This window comes from Heliangelus exortis, chromosome 6 (assembly GCF_036169615.1).
Source record: "Heliangelus exortis chromosome 6, bHelExo1.hap1, whole genome shotgun sequence".
Lineage (NCBI taxonomy): Eukaryota > Metazoa > Chordata > Aves > Apodiformes > Trochilidae > Heliangelus > Heliangelus exortis.
In genome coordinates, this window is record NC_092427.1 from 18054842 (window position 1) to 18074663 (window position 19822).

Below are 19822 nucleotides of genomic sequence, written 5' to 3' on the forward strand. Positions count from 1 at the left end.
TGAATTGAGAGAACTGAAGTCCAGCTGCTGTGACCACACCAAACAAAAAATCTGATCTGTATAGCAGCCCAACTATCAAAAAGTAACATAGTTGGATAGTGAACTAGATGTCTTTCAAAAATCTAGTGATTTGGGGGGGCTCTGACAGATCTTTTGTTTCCTGCTGGGCTTGATAGACACAGTATGCAAGTGATCCAATCATAGCCAGTGGCGCTTTTTTTTTTTTTTTTTCTCTGAGGAAAATGAAAATACCAAAGTGAGCTTCAGAAGTCCTCCATGCATCCCACCCTGACTTTGGGGAATATTGTTTTTGGCATTTCTCAAAACCCAGCTTGTTTTCCTTCATCTACCATATGCCATTCCACCAGCATAACACTACACCCTTGTCTGTCATCCAGTTGTCCCAGCTAGGACTCTCTCATTGCTCACCAACTTTTTCAGCTCTTTTAAAGTCAGTACACTGAAAGGGAGCTCAAAGTCAACCTGAGGAATCTGTGGTCTCATTGATAGCTGTCAGAAGCATCACAAAGAATCAAAACCCTTTGTGTACCCCAGAATCAGTCTAAATAATGAGTTGAATCTGAATTGACCTCATTATTAGTGAAGAGAGTTGGTTTAATAATCTCTATGTCTTAAACTGGACTCAGTTTATTCAGGTAAGCCACAATATGAAGGCAATATTTATTTAACATATCCACTCATATCCTAACTGAGCAATATTTATAGATAAGGCTGTCTGTCAGCAAAAAACACTTTGCCAATGTCAACAGTGTTACTCTGATTAGAAGTCTGAACCCTTATTTTAATTTCACATTGTTCTGAACAAAACCACATTCTTGTTTGAAAAGGGGATGTGGTTCTGGGCTTGGATGGCTTTAAGTTTTGTTAGTTTATATGACTGCTTCATCATTATTTAAACAGTGAATCTATTTGTTCTTTTTAGAAGTATGTGTGGTTTCCTACAGAACTCCCTTTCCTCACCAAATTTGCTTAACATTTCTTACAAGCCAGCAGCACAAGTACAGATGATTTAAATGTAAAATAAATAAAATATAAGAAGGATAGAATACAATGTTTGTGTTAGTTTGTGTAACTGCAGTTGAGGTGCCTCAGATGGTATGGTTGGGCTTGAGAAATTACTGCTTTAGCTTTATACAAATGACAGACCAATTATTCCTTGCCTATTTTAAGAGAGCTGCTTGCCTTCCTTGATTTGTCATGCCAAAACCAAACATATGGAAACAGCAAGTAAATATCATTTGGTTAAACAAATACTGAGGTACCAGGAGTAAGTTTTCCCTGTTGTTTTTAATCACCAAAAAGCTGAGATATATTTTACAAAAAGCTTTTTGATGCAAATAACGCTTTTCCCTTCCAAGCTGTTCAGAAAGAAGAACAAGAAATACTATTTCCCAAACAGTTCTGCTGGAAAAGTTCTTCAAAAGGCTTCTTTTGTAAACTAGTTGACAATAGCCACTTTTATCCCAAGTTTTGGTGAGAGATCAGGGTGATGGAGGAGTATGTGCCTGTTGTACTTACGAGTTGTGAAGACTCCAGTCACTCTGGCACTTTGCAAGTCATCTTTAACTGCCACAAGGTACACGGTGTACTCAGTGCCAGGTTGCAAATTCCTGAGAACATACTTGGTGGCAGAAGGCCCCAGGTTGTAGGTCCTTGGTTGACCTCCTCTTGTGGGACCTGCAGTCAGCCGGTATCCTGTGATCACAGCACGAGGCCGAGTCCACAGCACTAACACTGTATTGTTGGCATCAAGGAATCTTAGGTTGGTGGGGGCATCGAGCTCTGGGTGAGAAAAAGCATAATATGCATCAATTTTCCAACTCAATCTTCACTTCACCCCTACTTCCGAAGTATGGAAGTACCAAGCAAAGAAAAGGGGTGTGCAATGAGGTTGTTGAGTCTGGATTTCTCACTCAGGACACGAGTCCAGAGAAAGGGAAGAGAGTAAGCAGGGACCATGAAGGAGCTGGAAACAGAAGTTAAGTAACTATATCCATGCCTCAGTGCCATCTGGTAATGTGCTGAGCCAGGCAGACCTGCACGATCTGGGCTGTGCTGACTTGGGTCACTGCCACACATGCCTGTCCCCACAGGGCAGTCAGAGACAGATGAACCCAACAGCACTCAGGAATTTCAATAGTTTCTCACAAATGCTGAGCATTTTTTAAAAATCATCTCAGTTTAGACTTGTCAGCATAAGCACAGAAACCTAACGTTAGCCCTTTTTTATTAAAAAGATTTATTCTTTCAGAACTCTTTCCAGTCTTACTCCCTGCTCTCTCAGAATGCCTTCCCAAAATGAAACACCCTCACTGTCATTTTAACGTAAAAAGAAAAAGCAGACAGTGATTTTCTGCAGAAAACCAGTTCCTAGATCTACTTTAAAATAATCACACCGTGGAACTGACTACACAACAATTCTAAGCATGCTCATCTCTCCCATGAGACTCATGCAATAGCTCTTATCAGGCTTCCTCCCTTTTTTATCACTATCCCTGGGCTGCTGAAACTGGTAACTTGAAAACTACATAAACAGGGGGCTGAAGCAGCACAGTTTCTGCAGCATGACACTGCAGTCCAGTGATTGCTGGAGATGTCACCACCTTTGGCTGAGACCAGAGGCTCAGAGGGGAAAAAACATTCCAGCAATTTCCCCCCACAGCCTGCAGGGCAACACTGGCTGCAATGAAGAGTTAATAGCACCTGCATGGCAAGTTCCCTCACTGTTTCTAGGCCCAAATCGTTTATCAAAATTAAGAGCAGTGAGGAGAGGTTCCATCAGTCCTTTTTTCATAGCAAATGCTTTTTTTAAAAAAAAAAAGTAAGATTTTTGTGATAAAAAGTAATGTTTTCATGAGTCTCCTGGTGATTCAGAAGAAGGTTTTGCCCTTTTTGTTCTCTCCCCAGCTGTTTTCTCTTTCTTTGAAGAGTGAGGGAAAAGGAAGCAGGGACTTCCTTCTTCCACCACTTGCAAAGACAGGAGAGATAGTTCTAAAAGCCAAAGGATGAGTATGACCCCTCCTCCTTAGGCTCACCTCCAGCCCACAGGCTGAGAGTCAGCTTTCTCTCTTCTTGGTACTTAGATCTGTCCTAAGTCTCATCTGACTGTGATTGTATCTTCCTCTGATTTGTAGCCTACAGTCCATTCCTTTCTGCACAATGTAATTTGCCAGCTCTATTAGGCTTTTATCACTTCCTCTCCTCATGCTAAAGGAAAAAGGGAAAGATTAAAAAGCCACACACACACTCAGAGTTTATTTGTAGACTACTTTTTAACAGAAGGCCAAAAGGAGAATCACATTCACACTGTGGGAAGAGATTTTTGCTGCAGGGTTTTCCTTGGGAACCCTGAGCAGTTTCTGTTTCCCAGGACTTTTGATTATGGGATGCAATTTATGTGAATGTTTTCTGAAATGTGGTTTAGGCAAAGGAGTAAAGCCTATGGAAAATGACTCCAGACATTTGTAACTAGTCCTGTGCTGTCTGAAGCAAATTTCTACTCTCCAATGTACACCTCTCCATGTGGACTTTCAGAGGGGCTCTACACCCGGACACAGAGCTCCTGAAAATTGATGCAGAAACTTACTGGGGACTCAGCCCTTCTTGTTCTAAATGCTTCCAAGTGGGTGCAGACTTTTACATCACGTCCTTGTTTCTGAAAGCTTCACTTGAAAGAGGAGGAAGAGTGTTCACACCATCTGTTACACTCAAATGAGATACCTATGTCAAAGGACAAGCCTAAGGGTCCCATTCTCCCTGCACAGTCAAGGGAGATGGTAAGCGGGAGAGGCCCTACACGTGGCTCCTAACTTGATGGATGTAAGTAAATAGTACCAGTCAAACAGCATGGCAGTATCCACAGATTATCCAGTTTTTTTTTCTTCCCTCCCATATTTATAGGAGTTGCTTCCATTTACTGAAAAGTACCAGAATGCCAGCCAATGTGCATAGCTGAATTTTGGTCCTTTGAATAACGTGACCCAGTCAAAGAACACCACAACCACCAAGTCCCCCTTCTATTGCCCAATAAACAGAATCTGTCCAAATGAACCACATTCCAGGTTCTGTCTGATCTGCTTCTCTTAGGCCAAAAATGGAAATAACCACCTAACTCAGGCTCCTCCTCTGCCATCTGAAAGCTTACATCTTGCCCAGCCACTTCTCCTCTCTTCTCTGCATTTCTGCAAAGCCAAAAGTAATGCCTCACAAACTGTGTACTCCATTTGTCATCCTGCCTCAAGCTGGTGACATCTTGCACTGCCAGTAAGACCCCAGCAATTGGGTTCCAAGAGATCCTGCATGACCCCTACTGCAAAATCCATGCTCTGTGTGGCTCTTGTCAACAGTAAAATCCCAAGATTTTACTGGGATGACAGGGAAATTTCTGGGGTGGTGAAAGAGGCTGTGGAAAGCGAGGCCCAAGCTGGAAAAGCTGAATTTTTGTCCTTTTAATGGCAAAGTCCATCCTTATATGTGCATGCAGAGATCCTACAGCTGACAGTGGAACCAAACAGGTATATGTGGCTGTCAGAAAGGAGATTGGGATTTCCAGAGCAATCTCAGCAAGGCTCTTAAGTCTTGCTACAATCTGCCCTAAGGTATCCTCAAAAAAAAACCAAAAAAAACAAAAAACCCCCCAAAAATACAAACCACAGGCTGTGATCTCTGCTGTAAGAGAACTGCAGGGCTCATCAATTCTCAGTCAGTAATAAAAAGTTGAATTCCAGCCACACAAAATTGCTTTAAAGGGCCATGAGAGTTAAACTCCCATTGGAATGCCCTGGAGGAGGATAAATCTGCTTAAGAGATCATCGTTTGGCTGAATGAATTCCCAGTCCTGTCATCCTAGTTATGGGATACCTCCTGGGCTATAACTGTTGCACTTTAAGTGCTCTGTTTGTAAATTTCTCTAAGCAACAGAGAAATACAAATAGGCTGAAAAAAGCGTGAAGGGAAGACACTTACTGGTAGTTTGCTCTCCAGTCAATGGTTTGCTCTCCCTGCCTTGGCTCACAGCAAAGACCTTAAAGAGATAGGTTGTTCCTGGGAGTAAGTCAATGACTTCAGCAAAAGAGCTCCTGGTGACAGGCAGTCTCTGGCCATGCTGGCCAGGGCGATTGACTGGGATTGCTTCCACCCGATAGCCTGACACTGGGATCTGTGGTGGGGTCCACATGATGGTGATCTTGATATCAGAAACCTCCACAAACTGCAGATCTTTGGGTGGAGGGACTTCATCTGAAAGCAAGGTAACAGAACAGTGTTAGAGGGAGTCCTTAGCAATTTGCAGGGGAAGATACAAGGTTTACATGAAAGAAAAAGAAGTTAATTTTGATTGAACAATAGCTAGTCCAAGTAAAATTACCAAATTAAGTCACCAATTACCAAATTAAAAACATCTCCAGACAACATTCAAGCAGACTGCAATTCAAAATGTCACTACAGGGTTTTAAGTATTTTATGTCTTCATCCATAGAGGGTTTCTTCCTGTCACAGAAAGAGAACTGAAAGACCATATGTAATATGCTATAGAACTTAAAGTATATGCAGAACCAAAGCTTGGGGTGGGGGTGGAATACTCCAGGAGTTGGAAACAGGAGCCTCCTTCATGTTCTGAATGTCTATAATTAACTTAAAATCTGTCTTTTATAATTAAACAAGTACAAGGGCTGATCTGGCCTTACTGCAGTCAAAGACAAAATGCAGTTCCCTCTGTGTTGGTCCACAGTACTGCACCCTTGAATTCCTGTGTTCAAATTAAGTTTCTTCAGATTAGGACTGATACTGCCTAAGGTTAACCAATGCACATTTTTAGAAGACACAGATGCCAAACCATAAAATCATTCAGCTGAGTTCATTCCTGGTGAATTCCCATTTGCAAACATGCGTTTGCAACTTGCAGGACCATCAAATTCCATTGCTACCACATCAAATCCCAATTGTTTCACTATTCGTTCTTTTGGTTTGGCTATTCAATCCCACTGGATACTTAAAGAACCCTGAAATGAACAGTTTTTTTAAATTGTGGGTACCTCAAATTTATACCTTATGGTGTTATTTTGGTGCATCAGTCAATGCTGAGCTATTTCCCACCCCCACTGACTTCAACAGGAAACAATGACTGGGACTGAAAGGGAGAGGGAGAAGTCAGGTGAATGACTTGGATTTGTGTTATGGTATCTGAATAAATAGCCTTAAAAATCTGCAGGCCAAATACTGAGGTGAAATGATTTACCAGGCTCTTAAGTAGCTCTCTTAGCAAAATTCCCTTAAGACAGCTTATGAAACTCTGATCTCTCTTTTCCAGGGGCACAATTCAAGACCAACTATTTGACCTGCCTGCAGTCACCTCCCTAGGAATTACAATCCTATAATGCAGAGTAGTGACTGGACTATTTCAATTCCTAAGCAAGTATGATTCTACTATAAAACTTCACTACCAGTAACATTTACAGTTGGGTTCTGTGTACTAAAAAATAATTCAGTGACTGATTTCCAGAACACGCTGACTGTTACCTGCACGTGGGACACCCGTAGTTTCCTGCTGAATGAAGACAGGAGCACTCTCCTGATTTTCTTCCACTGCATAGATGCTGATGTTGTACTGAACACCAGGCATCAAGTCACTGAGTGTAACAGAGGTAGCAGTGTCAGGAAGGTTGAGCTCTGTGCTGCTGCCTTCCACAGAGGGAGTGTAGATAATTCTGTAGCCTAAAGCAAGAGAGACATAGACAGTCCTCAGCCAGAGTCAGTGAGCCAGCACAAAGAATGCTAGAAATGAGAGATAGCCTAGTGGTGTTTCATGAAAATAGTCCTGTACTTCAGCAGGGCCTTTGGCTTGCCATCTAGAGAGCACACACTCATAATGCTTTACAAAGCATAATCTGACCTGGATTAGAATTTTTCTGATCTTTGACACAGTGAGTTAGGGTCCATAGAGTTCTCATTACCATTATGGAATGGTGTGGATGACTGAGACAAAGTGAAGGTCATGGGTCATTTTTATTTAACAGAAATCCAGAAGAAACTGTTTTGCATCCAGGCTCCTGAATTGCTCGGTTCAGCCAGTGAAATTAAGGAAATAATAAACTGCCCATGTGCTTTCCAGCTGTCAGACTGGGCAGAGTTATGCACTAGCCCTCTGCCCACAGTTAAACCTCATGTTCTTTTTTACCCAGATTGCAGGCTCTACAAATAGTACAAGAAAGGTGAAACTCCAGTTAGACAAACCTGTGATGGGAGCCTGTGGTCTGCTCCAGCTAATGACAATTGATGTGTCATCTACACTTTCCACGGTGTGACTGGGAGGTGCATCAGGAGCTGTTTAAGGGAATAAACAGAAGTGGACAAGGAAGCATGAGGACAGGAGTTAACAAAAATTTATTGAGCCAACTAAAACAACTTTCAAAATGCAGCTACACCCACCCATACATACCTGTAGTCTGTGAAGTAGACAGGATCAGGTTTTGCTCTCCTTCTTCAGAAATCTGATAGACGTTAACGATGTACTTGCGACCAGGAAGCAAGTCAGGGATGTTGACAGAAGTGGCTGTGCTTGGAAGATCTGTGGAAAACAGGAGAAAAACCCTGCCTTAGCAATTCTATCTTCTCGCTTTCTCTCCAGTTGAAATTATTGAGACCTGTGTTCTAATCTGGGCTGGATCACAGTATTCTCAGAATAAACCAGCAATTGTTCTGCACTGTGTTTTCAGTCCATATCAGAAAAGTTGTGTGAAGAGCTGGAACAGGTCTCAGCACTCAAAGCAGGCAACATCTAGGACAGCAAGGCTCGATACATCATATGGCAAGGCAACTTGGGAAGTGGCTCCCTGCACCCTGATGATATTAAGCCACCTCCACTAGCCAAATACTCATCTCATGCCCTGTTTTCAATACAGAAATATATGGAAAAAATTCACATGAGTAGCTTATGTGGAAAGACTGACTCATGAGCAGAGAAAAATTACATTATAAGGGCTGATAAATTTCTGTCCCCCATCTCTTCCCTCAGATGTTGACCTACATGCCAGATGTAGGAAACTCCCTATGAAGCATCTCCTTACTGGCCAGACTGAAGCCAAGCATCTTCCAGGAAATGGGAATTGCTTTTTAATTTGCCCATAAACCTCATTCCATAGATAGATAAGCTCAGGAGCTGCTTCACAACATAGCTCAGCTGTCTGGGCAGCCAGTGTGCAGAAAATAAAGTTAGTGATAATACTGGCAGTCCCAGAAGCCATTTCTGCTCATAAGCCAGGCCTATGAGCTCAAAGTAGTTACAAGTCCAGGGAGAATCACTAGGTCAGAAGATTACTGCTCTTTTTCTCATGGTGTTCTTCTATTACACTCATGTATGAATAGCTATCTCCTTATGAGATCCTGCTATTGCCATTGTTAAGACATGAAATGAGAAAAAAAAAAGTTAAGATGATATTATGGGTGGTGACAGAGGCTCTGTAGTTGGTATTGGAAAATTAAATTCAGTTCCTAGGGCTGAGTCTGGATCCAATCAAAACAAAACAACTGACAGAGCAGACTGGAACATACATCCATGAGGTAGCCAAGGGAGGCCATTTGGGAAATAATTTGCTCTGTCCATCCTGATGGAAGGGCAAGGGTGTAACAGAATAAATCAGACAGGAAGAAAGTTAAAAAAATAGGTTTGGTTCTCATCTGCATTGTTGCTCACTTGAAGATGCTGTGGAAGCTAAGTAAATTTACATGATTTCAAAAGGGAAATATGACTGGACAGATTCACAGAGCTGAAAAGAACATATGTATCTACCACCATACCTAGTTCAGGGAGCTTTCATCTGCAGGATCCTAGAACAGTATTCTGAGGGAGTATTACTATATACTTACCTTGTTCTCATACTCTGCCTTGGACATAAACTTATGGCCATGGATGGAGAAAGGACAATGAAGTAAGTGAGCTTTTAATCTGAGCTAGTCCTGCCACTCTGATATCTCAATTGAATCATACTGAAAGATAGCAAGATCCTCACTGTTCTCCCTAGCTACAGTGATTGCCACAGAAAACAGAAAAGCAGTGGTTGGTCTAGTAGATTTGAAGATTGTCTCACCAAGATACTGTGGCTCATCACCCTCCTCACTGAGCTCATACTCAACACGGAATCCAGAAACTGTGTCAGAAGCAGAAACCCAGGAGACAACAAAGCTGTTGGATGTTATTTCAGTGACTGATTCTGAAGTAGCAACCATGGGAGGAAGAAGAGTTGTCTCTCCTGAAACAGTGTTGCCTACAAGAGAGGAGAAAGAGAGGCTTAGTTAACCAGCACTCTTTTTGTGTTAACTGGGATACACAAAACAGACTTAGGTGAAAGAAACAAAGTCTTTCTGGATGCCTCACTGTTCAACTCACTTGTCACTGCTGTGGTGCTGGTTGTGGTAAAATCAAATCGGGTGACTTCTTTGTGACCATACCGCTGGACACTGATGAGCTGCCCTTCATAGATCACACCAGGCTTCAGGCCTGAGATGGTGTAGGAGTTCTGGTAGCCAGGGACAGTGGCTTCCTTCCACTGCCTTCCAGAGTTTTTCTGCAAAACAAGGACACCCAAATAGTGAGAGACTCCCTCGCCTGCAAGCAGAGGTACCCAGTGACCCAATGCATGACCTACTAAGCACTGAGGTGTTCAGGCACTGAAGTGATTCAAATGACTAATGCTCAAACAAGAGTCAAGTTCAAGGAGATGGGAAAATTATGCCAGGAAGCAGGGCTAATGACATTTTTGGTGATAAATTTACTGTGATAAATAGAAAAAACAATCTAGCTTTTGAACTTTTTCCTTTAAATGAAGCATTATTTGAAATATATACACTAAACACGATTCTTTACCAAAAGTGGATCAAGTCATAAAGGAATGGCTGGAAAATTCATATTTGAAGGCAAGCCATCATCTGAAAACAATACACAAAAACTTTTCCCTTCTACTCTGTGTTTGAACTCTATGGGAAGCTCCAAAATCATGCTCCATCCTCTGAAGTTTGTACCGAAAGTACTTTAAAGTCAGTTTCATTCAGGCCTTGATCCAAGATACACTGAGGTAAGTAAAAAGACCTGAGTGCCTTTAGTGGCTTTGGTTAAGGGCCTTTATTGTTCTCTTAACAATAGGCAGCATGGAGGTACTAATGTTCTTAATCACCAAGTGGTCTTTGGTGAAGCTGTGCTCAGGGGAACTGTAACACAATTCATCTACATTGGTTAAAACAAATGAGGCCTCAAATATGAAGGAGTGAACAAGCAGTGGTTAACCAGCTTTGCTTTAGACTGTACAGAAGATGGGAGACAACAGTTTATTTAGTCCTAGGCTAGCTGTTTATATCTTCATATCCAACTCATTTTTACCTCCTCACTAATATGATAAAAGCTATTCTGGTTTTCTCTGGATGTGCACATGATGAAACAATCTTTCTCACAGTGAAACAGCTTCCACAAGGATTTACATTACATTGAGGTGAGGATAAAAAGAATATAAACTGTGCTAGCACTTTCTTTAATAAAATACTTCATTAACTCAGTGACCAGTAAAGTTTGGGCAGGAAAACATCAAGTGTTTATACAGCACTAGTTCTATTTGATCCTGAAAGTAACTGTTGACCTTGACGGGACAAGGACACTGAATTAACAACTAAAGTTTGCTGAAATTGTGTCAGCCACTTCTTTCAGATGTGAGAAAAGGCCAAATTAAGTATTTTTGATGAATGGATGGTGACAAATGTGGTACTCACTGGTCTCCAGCGCAAGATGTACTTGGTGATGTGAGATCGTTCAGGAGCATTCCACTGGATGGGGTGTGAGTTTGGCTGATTTGTACTCTCTGTGATGATCACTTGAACAGGCCCAGCTGACCCTGAAAAGTAAGAGTTGCCATTTGTAACATAGTGGAGATGCTTTTCTTCTGCCTTCATTGTGAAGTCATCAAAAAGCAAGAAGGTTGCGTGATTCACATACTGTATCTATATATGGGGAATCAGTTATATTGCTATTATATCCTTCTTCATCACTACTTAGAAAACTGGTGAATTCAAATATATTCTGTAGAGGAGTTAGCATGTGCTGTTTGGGTTAATTCCTTGTGAGTTAATAATGAAATAGAAAAGCAGAACAGGCTAGTACAGAAAGTCTGCAAAGCTACATAGTTCCAAGAGGGACCTCTCAGCAACTAACAGCCATCTTCTGCAATGAAAACAGTGAAAAAGATGAGAAATATCTACCAAATACAGGTCTAATCTTGCAGCATGATGAGGGCAAATTATTGATCTGACACTGAACTACAAAGTGCCACTAGTCTTTTACGAGTTCACTAAATTTCTTAAAAAGGAAAGGTTTTATGACCCCATGATTCTCCTTTCAGTCCCTCCCAGTCTTGCTGCGGAGGTTTCACTGAAGGCTCAGCATCACTGTCCTCCTGTTAGAAAGCCCAGAAAAAAGCAGCCTGGACTCTGCATGAAAAAGTGGTTTTGTTTTAGCCATTAAATACCTTCACCTTCCCTCCAATCCCAGTATTTCTAATTATAATTTATTTGGACAACTGTGTAGCATATATATATCTGCTCCATATTTAACAGGACTTCCAGGCAAACAAACCTGTGCCCACAGGCAGAACATTTCAAAGCTCACCTAACCCCAGATTTACGTTCAGAAATATCAGATTTGGTTTATTTACATATTTTCAGTCAGTCTCGTGTCTAAAGTAGTCCAAAGCCTTGGTAGGTGGAGGTGTGCATATTTCACATAGCTCAGGGAGATCTTTGTTTAAGCAGTCTGACAGGAGTCAGTGAAGCCCAACAAGCCCCAGTAAGAAACTTGGGGAGGGAAAAGTCCAAAGCCTGCTTCCTATTCTTGCCCTATTTAGTTTGCTGCCTCAAATGAAGGTATTCCCTAGTTCTGTCTGCCAGGCAGCCTTCTCTGGCTCATAAGCTGTTTGGCCATGGATAGAAACACAGTCAGTTTATTGACAATACTGGATATAGGTCAGGTTCAACAGGGAACCTTGTGAAAGATCTTCTATCCAATGTGCATGAAGCACGTCACAGAGAAAAGGCACTCACCTCTCCTTATTTATGTGAAGCATTTAGCTGCAATGGATTTCAAAGGGGCTCGTCCCCATCCACGGCAAGGGAACTTGTATTCAAAAAAACCCTTTCAAAAAAAATGAGCCTCACATTCACCTTCTTACCTTGCAGGGCACTTAGGGCATAAATACACTACTAGGTGTACAGATACTTCTTAACCTATCTTGATACAAAAGCAGAGAATTAACTCGGCATCGAAGTTGCTACATCCAATCTTTATGCAGTTCCTCCACGTGTATGTTCAGAGATAGGTTGGGCAACCATTGACTTGGAAATAGTCTTCTCCCAACAGGGAAGCCATAAGACAGCCTTAATATTTCACCTTATTCAGACTAAGACAGTGGTAGTTGCAACCTTAAACAGGAAAGCAGAGTAGTTCCCCTTATCGTGTTCTGTCCAGGGAACTGAGACAGAACAAACCAACATTTGTTTGTTGAATGAAAAAGACATTGCCTGGACCTATAAAGATTTCCTGGAACTGACTGAGCAAATGAAAAGTTAAATATTTAATTTCTTCAGGACACATGCCTCAGTCCATGGTGGATTTTGCTTCTGCAGTGAGTGGAAAAGGAGAGACTACAGATGTAAGTGTTTTAAGCAATAGAAACTGAAGGCTGCAGGTGTGTTATCACTAAATAACCAAGATTCAATGTAAACCCGAGTTGTTGTGAGAACTGATAGTCATTCTCTAAACTAACCCTGGTCTCAGGAATAGCTGTTAACAGCCATCCCCCTCTTTATAATCATAACCCCTGTTTGTGTCTGCCAAGAGAGAGGGGGATATGGTTCTGTTTAAAAAGGAAACCAAAAGGAATAATGCACAGAAACCTGACCAGGTAAGAAGTGGTGAGATAGTTTTCCTCATGTCTTACTGAGCAGAAGATTTAGTTATTTATTTGGCTTCTTACCAGGATAGGTCTGCAGAGGCTGGCAATGCCATTCTCCAATACCACGGCCATAGCAATAGCACTGGTATCTGACCCCATGGACATACTTCTCCCATGAATCTCCAATCTGGTAAAAGGTACGGGTTTCTGAGTCCTGGCACTGATCTACAGGCACAAGAGAGACAGTTAACTGCTTCATGTTCCTGAAACTACAGTGAAAAAAGCCATTACAAACACAGAGTAAGTCACAAGAGACTTTTACACACAAAACAGTAACGCTAAAGTTTACTTGCAAAAACAGTTACATAAAAGTGGCAACAGAAATTGAATCTCAAATGAAAGGTTCTTGCTGTATCATTGCATGCATCCAGTTAGATATCAGGGGACTAATGCAGCTCTGATGCATTTCTTGAGATACTGCTAAGTAAAGGCTGTCCACCTGGCAAGTTTCCCAGTGAAGTCAATGGGATGTTCCTTCAAGAAAGGATTTATTTAGAGCTATCCATTGTGGAGACCAATTCTGCCTCAGTCAACTAAATTCACCCAAAGCTAAACCATGCTCTTCTCAAGGAAATCGATGGCAAAATTCCTACTGGCTTCAGCAGAATCCAGTTTTGCTTTATAAGTCTAAAGTGACCCAATAATTTTCAGCAGAGCCTTTCCAGATTTATTGTTGTATAAACCAAAGGAGGACAAATCAAATCCTGAAATCAGCTTAGCTAGTGTAAATACAGTACAGCACCAGTGCTTCAGTACACTTTCTCATCTGACCTATGCCTGTTTTTCTGGCTCAACTGAAATTTTCACTGAGAACTAGCATTATGCTTGCTTGGATAAGCAGGACCCTTGTTTAGAGAGAGCCAACAAAATTAAACTGAACTGAAAAAACCTGAAAAATTAAGCAGAACTTAAACACTACTACTTTATAATAGTTTTTCATGGCAATAGTTTGAAGTTCTCTTGGATTTAGTAACTGCAAACCAAACAGCCAGGTCTTATCTTCTAATCAAGGTTCACTAGGGAAAGGGGGGTGGGGGGAGGCAGAAGAGATGAAATCTCCTCATTCCTGCAGAGAACCATGATGATTTTAGCTAACCTCCAGAGTGCTATTAACACGTTCCTATCCTGAGTTTTTCCTCTTTGCCAGAACAAAGTGCAGCCAAAAAAATCAATTTAGTTCAAAGTAAGTTAATATACACTAGTGCTCCTTTTTGCAGTTCAATGAGGAGACCAGAAGATTTTAGGACAGAGAAAGAAAACTGATATTGCCACCAGTACTCAGCTGCACATTGCCAGTGTTCAGTCAGGGAGCCCTGCCTGCTAGGCTGGCCACTCAGGTACCAGAATTCACCCAAATCAGCCCAGTCTGGTGCTAATATGCTCTGTTACCACAACCTGCTACATTTTAAGAGATGTTGCCACAATCTGTAATTACTGCGTCATCGTTAACTGCTTTTGTGACATGTCTTATAACCCAAGTTGGTCTCCTTAAAACTAGGAATCCCCTTTCTCTTACCCTTCAGCAAATCCAGTATTACTTCTACTTTTGCAGTTGTTCAACTCAGGGCAGAGGGTGGGCAAAGCTGTGTCTAAATTCCACACACCAGTTTTGCCATATCATAACCAGTTCCTACACAGCCACAGTTTGTATCCAGCAAGCAGGAACAGCTGGTGACTTACCAACAGGATCACATTTCCATCTCCCCCGACCCTGGCCAAAGCATGTGCAGTTCAGCATGTGCCCCTCATCGTGACGCTTGTGGAAGGTCTGGTTCACATCATAGGTGATACCATCCACAATGCACTGGTCTGTTTGAGAAAGAGCAGAGGCAAATCATCAGCAAGGGCTCAAAGTGTTAAGACAAGAAAATCCTTCTGCTTGGTACATACACTGCTGCCTTCTCTTGATGAACTTCTCTGACAAGCTCCATTCATGGAAAAGGGAGCCTCTTGGTATCTGTGATCATCACAGATTAATGCTGCATTCACACCACTGCTCAGCCCTGTGCAAATAAGCACCTCTTCCAGAAAGAAAGCACTAGATGTAACTCAAACTATAGAACTGCCTGGTTTCTCCTTTTGACAGATTCTGTGTGTGAAAGAAAATCTGAAACAGCACACTAACTCTCTCTGGCTCCTCTGAGGAAAGTCTAGACTGAAATACCTCAGTGAGTACTGCCTGAAATTATTAGAACTACACAAAGAGAAACAGATTACACAAAATCCAAAAAGATACCACAAAGTGGTACAAACATCTTCATGATGTTATTCTGCTAGGTCTCTCTGCTACATTTTGTAGTACTCTGAAGAGAGAAGCAGATCTGTCACACATCCAAGATTGCTGCTGGTGTCTACTAACCTCTTCTTGCCTCAAAACATGGTAACCAGACCCCATGCTTAAGTACAATGGGATCAGTCTATGAAGTTCAATGGTGACATGTCAGTCTGATCTGGCCCAGAAATCCTAACACCAGCCAAATCCCAGGAAGAACCAGGAAGTCAAAACAAACACCAAAACCACCCCAGAAGCATGATGTTTTGTTAACTGGGACCCAAGAGACCCAAGTTCAGTTCCAGAGACAATCACAGACCATCTGTCCTTGGGGAAGTGACTCAGTTAATCCCAGGCCTTCAATCCCCATCATACTTTCCCACACCATGAGTACAGCATCCAGATAAACCCAGCAGTGCTCAGATCCTCCTTATGGGCACTAAGGACCTTCCCTGGCTGCTGTGACAGCTAAGCTCTACTTAGACAACCTCTCCCTTTGGAAAAAGTAAAGTATCTCTAAGCCCATCTCATGGAGAAAGACCACTCTCACTCCCAAATGAGACTGCTGTGTATGTGGAAAAAGAAGTTTTACAGACCAGAACTTTTAGCAGTGCATTTTTCACTGTTCTGAAGTAAATGCATTAAAAAAAGCCACCTTCCCAAAGCCCTCGAGTGAGCCTTTCCCTATAAATTATATCCCATTTCAGCAGTGGTGTTAAGAGCCCTTTCTTGGCTGCTTGACAGTAACCCCCCTGCCTTTTCCAGACATGGAGCCAATGCTGTGAGCTAGCTGTAGGATGATAGAATGTCTGTGCTTTTAAGTCTTTTTTTGGTATTGCTTAAGCACTTCTACACTTGGACCACTCATATAAATAAGTAAATAAATAACAGTAATCTCTGTGCTGTCCTGCCAACTTTTCATATAGGTTATCCAGCAAAGGACTGATCCAGTACAGAGGAATTGAAAATTTTACTGCAGAACAATAAAACAGGATAGCTCTGTGTTCAAACTTCAGACTAGTCTGGAGTCTTGTCTTTTCTTGAGAGGGGAGGTGCCTCTGCTGAGCTCTCTGTAAAGTCATGGTAATGCTGATCCTAAATGCAGACAAAAGGATGTAGGGATATCATCTGATACTCAAACTCATCAAATTTTGCCCCTGCTTGTCAGCCTGCATAGGCTGAAATAGTACTTTTCCAGCATGTAGACAAGACAATAATTTGATGTAGTCCCTCTGATTCCCTTTCTACTCCAAAGAAAAGCTGGATAATATTCAAGTCTGAGCTCAAACTCACTGTTATGGAAAAGCAAACAAAATTTCTCCCACCCTGACAAACACATAAGACTAAAGCAGTGATATCAACATGAAAATCCGCACCTCTGAGCTGGGAATAAGCAATGCAAGTCCATTCTCCACGGCCATTTCCTACACAAGTACATCTCATCATATGTCCCATGTCATGCTGCTTATCCCACTGATCCCCAACACGATACATGACACCATCATTGGTTGTGCAGATTTCTTCATGGGCTGAAAGAGAAGAAAGCAAAAGGACAATTGATGTGGCTAGAATTAACATGATCTTGAGGGCTAAGAGCATTTCCAATGCTGTGTAATGGCTTCTGCATCTTAACACTGTGTAGTGGCTTCTGCATCTTAACAAGGCAGCTTTAGGAACCCACTCCATTGCAAACAGCATTTTTGCTGGGTGATGACACTCTCAAAGTGCAGATCCCTTGCAGGGGTTCATTCTTTTCATTTTTCTTGGAAAGCTACTAGAAGTAGCTTCTGTGCAATGTTCAAGTGAAAGAATCAGTCCTTGCTACATGCAAGTCTTTATGCAAACACAGCCATTTGAAGACCCACCATGTATTCCATAAAGCTGCTTAAGGACTCAGATGCTGCACTGTCAGGAGTTCCCAAAGGCCTTTCATTTCAGAACTGTAGTCACACTCTCTCCCACATGTACCTTCCTGACATCATGAAGATGAGCATGGGTTGCAGGAATGGACCACAATATTGATTTTGACATTATTGCCATTTTCGGGGTAACACACTGAACTTAAAAGGACAGATTTATTCCTAGCCACAGATCAGGCAAGAGGAGGTGGTAAGTGACAAGGAAGAAGCTTTGGTAGATTCAAGATAAAAAACTCACTTGCTACAAAGCACTACAGTCCAATGCCCTCTAATGGACTAACACCCATTTGCATCACATGAGAAGTCTGCCTACCACTAGCTTGTAGCAAATGAAGTAAGAAGAACTAGAGGTAATTAGTAAGGGAAAAAAGACAAAACAAAACTTCAAAAAGCCTCAAAGGGCTTGGGGTTGGGATGCAGCTCACTGGAAGTCATTAATAACTGACCTACAACAGACAGTTCTTTCCCGCTCAAAGCAGCACTTACAGTTATTCCATGATCCCTTTATGGTTCTCAGCCTTACCAGCCATAGGGCAGAAACCAAATTTCTGGTCAGCATCATAGTTCTCAGTGGTCCCACACCACTTCATGTTGTCTCTCCGTCCCTCAGAAGTACAGTCAGTGTAGTTGCGGTTGTTGTACAGGAAGGGAAAGTGGCATAAAGCACCATTGGAATTGCCACCACGTGTCTGGACCAAAACTGTACAAAAGTGAAAAAAAAAACAGATGCAAATGAAGCCCACACTCTCTCGGCGTGCATGGATGAACCTGGGAAACAAACCACTAGCAGTACTTCTTGTCACATGTATCCTGTATATTATCCATGGACCTCTTTTCCTTGGCTTTAATTAATTCAGATCTGGAAACATAAGCCTTCCACAAGCTCAGTTCAGTTCATTGCTTTGGAAGAGCTGCAGAGCCAGACATGGGAATTCTTGCAGAATAGGGAAAACCAAGGCTTCCTGTGTTTAGGAAATAGATTTGCAGACCCTTTGTGCCAAGGCCTAGGGAATCAAATACGCTCAGATTTCTAAACAAACCTGTACTATCTCACTGGCTATTACCCAATTGTGCCCTTTGCCTTAAAGTAAATCTTTAGCCCTCAGGAGAGGGTTACAATTAGCTACATCCAACAGAACTAGTCAAAACCTCTGCAGGTGGAAGCTTCATGTTTTGCAAGCAGCTGTGGAAAAAGGGATGTAATCTACATGAACTACTCACCTCTTGAGCAACTCTGCTTTACAAATAATGGAGAACAAGGAGGCATCTGCTTAAGTTTTTCTATATTGGTATGTCTCATTCTCCACAGTGTATATTACACAAAACCTCGCTAAAGCATAGGGTTTTTTGTTGGGTTGTTTTTTAAAGAAAGAATGTTTTATACACTGCAGAGAAAAGCTTGACTTTTATCAGAAAAAACAACTGAAGTAGAACAGAGGGAAAAAATCTGTGCAGAATAAGAAACAGTATTTTCATGTGAGAATGTGAAAGCCTGTCTCCAAGGTCAAGATCCCAGAGAAGCTGCCTGGATACTGTTCCATGGATGTCTGATGGGCTTTCCAGGAAGTGCAACCACATAGGTAGAGCTGTGCTGGGAAGGGAACACTGACCATCCATAAGCAAGATGGAATGCTACTGCATTAGTCATACACCAGCTCTTGATCAGTGATCACAAATCACATTAAAATTACTGCTATATATGGCAACCTGGCTAGATAGGAGGGAGGGAGGAAGTGGCAGAGGACTGCACAGACTGTATTCCATGGATATCCCCTTTTTCACAGCCTAATATGGGCATTGCTCTAGCAAGTCAGCTAAGCAAAGGCAAAGTCTTCCAACCAAACCAGTTGTATGATTCTGTAATCCTGTCCTCTGGGCTAAAGCTTTGACCTGACAAGGTATTCCCATTCTAAGATCAGCTCAAACCAGAGAGAACAGGACCCAAATGCTACAAATGTGCCATCCCGAGCACCCTCCAAAGATGCCAGGGGAACAAAAGTGCCCTGACACCAGAGAGTCCTCCATTCGCAGGACTGCCCTGCTGCTGAGGTGTGCCCAGAGTCCCCCCAGACTGACGGAGTTGCTCAGGAAGATGTTCCCTGTGTTCTCTGGTCCTTCCTCCATCTGTGCCTGAGGGTCACATGCACGTGAAGATCCTCTGAGAACTTACCATTCTGCTCAGTACAGAAGGAGTATCTCCTGTCCTGCTCAAAGTTGGAAGTGGTGCTGCACCAGAGGTGCCCATCTGTGCGACCTTCAGTGGTGCAGGAATAGAAAGTCCTTCCATCATAGGTGAAAGGCAGGACACAGGGTTCTCCATCAGAATTTCCACCATATGTTTGGGTCACAGCTTTAAAACAAGCAAATCACAACATTAGACTCCATCTTAAACCAGTCTCCCAACCTTAGGGAGACACTAAATCAGCAATAGCCCCTCTGGGCTAAGCCACTGTCTGCTGCAAACCCATGCTGACTGCCATGGACCTGGGCCAATATACACCAACAGATGACTTAGCTCCACAGCTGTGTCATTCTTCTACATTCTTTTCCAAACATATATTATTGCAGCTCGATTTGAATGAAGTTATTAATGCTGCTCCCCAAGGGCTGTGTTTTCCCTCAGC

General features: G+C 42.2%; 1 protein-coding gene across 8 annotated transcripts in view; it reads right to left on the minus strand.

Moving 5' to 3' along the window:
• Positions 1-19822, minus strand: part of FN1 (fibronectin 1) — a 52609-nt gene that overhangs the window by 24391 nt on the left and 8396 nt on the right. For all 8 annotated transcript variants that reach the window (XM_071746910.1, XM_071746909.1, XM_071746914.1 and 5 more), the window contains exons 8-20: positions 19369-19548; positions 17722-17898; positions 16656-16808; positions 14688-14816; positions 13029-13172; positions 10774-10895; positions 9404-9581; positions 9105-9281; positions 7457-7585; positions 7252-7341; positions 6538-6732; positions 4987-5259; positions 1540-1803 (exon numbers count right to left, since the gene is read on the minus strand). In XM_071746910.1, coding sequence (XP_071603011.1) covers positions 1540-1803; positions 4987-5259; positions 6538-6732; positions 7252-7341; positions 7457-7585; positions 9105-9281; positions 9404-9581; positions 10774-10895; positions 13029-13172; positions 14688-14816; positions 16656-16808; positions 17722-17898; positions 19369-19548 — 2211 coding nt within the window. The remainder of the gene's footprint in view (positions 1-1539; positions 1804-4986; positions 5260-6537; positions 6733-7251; positions 7342-7456; positions 7586-9104; positions 9282-9403; positions 9582-10773; positions 10896-13028; positions 13173-14687; positions 14817-16655; positions 16809-17721; positions 17899-19368; positions 19549-19822) is intronic.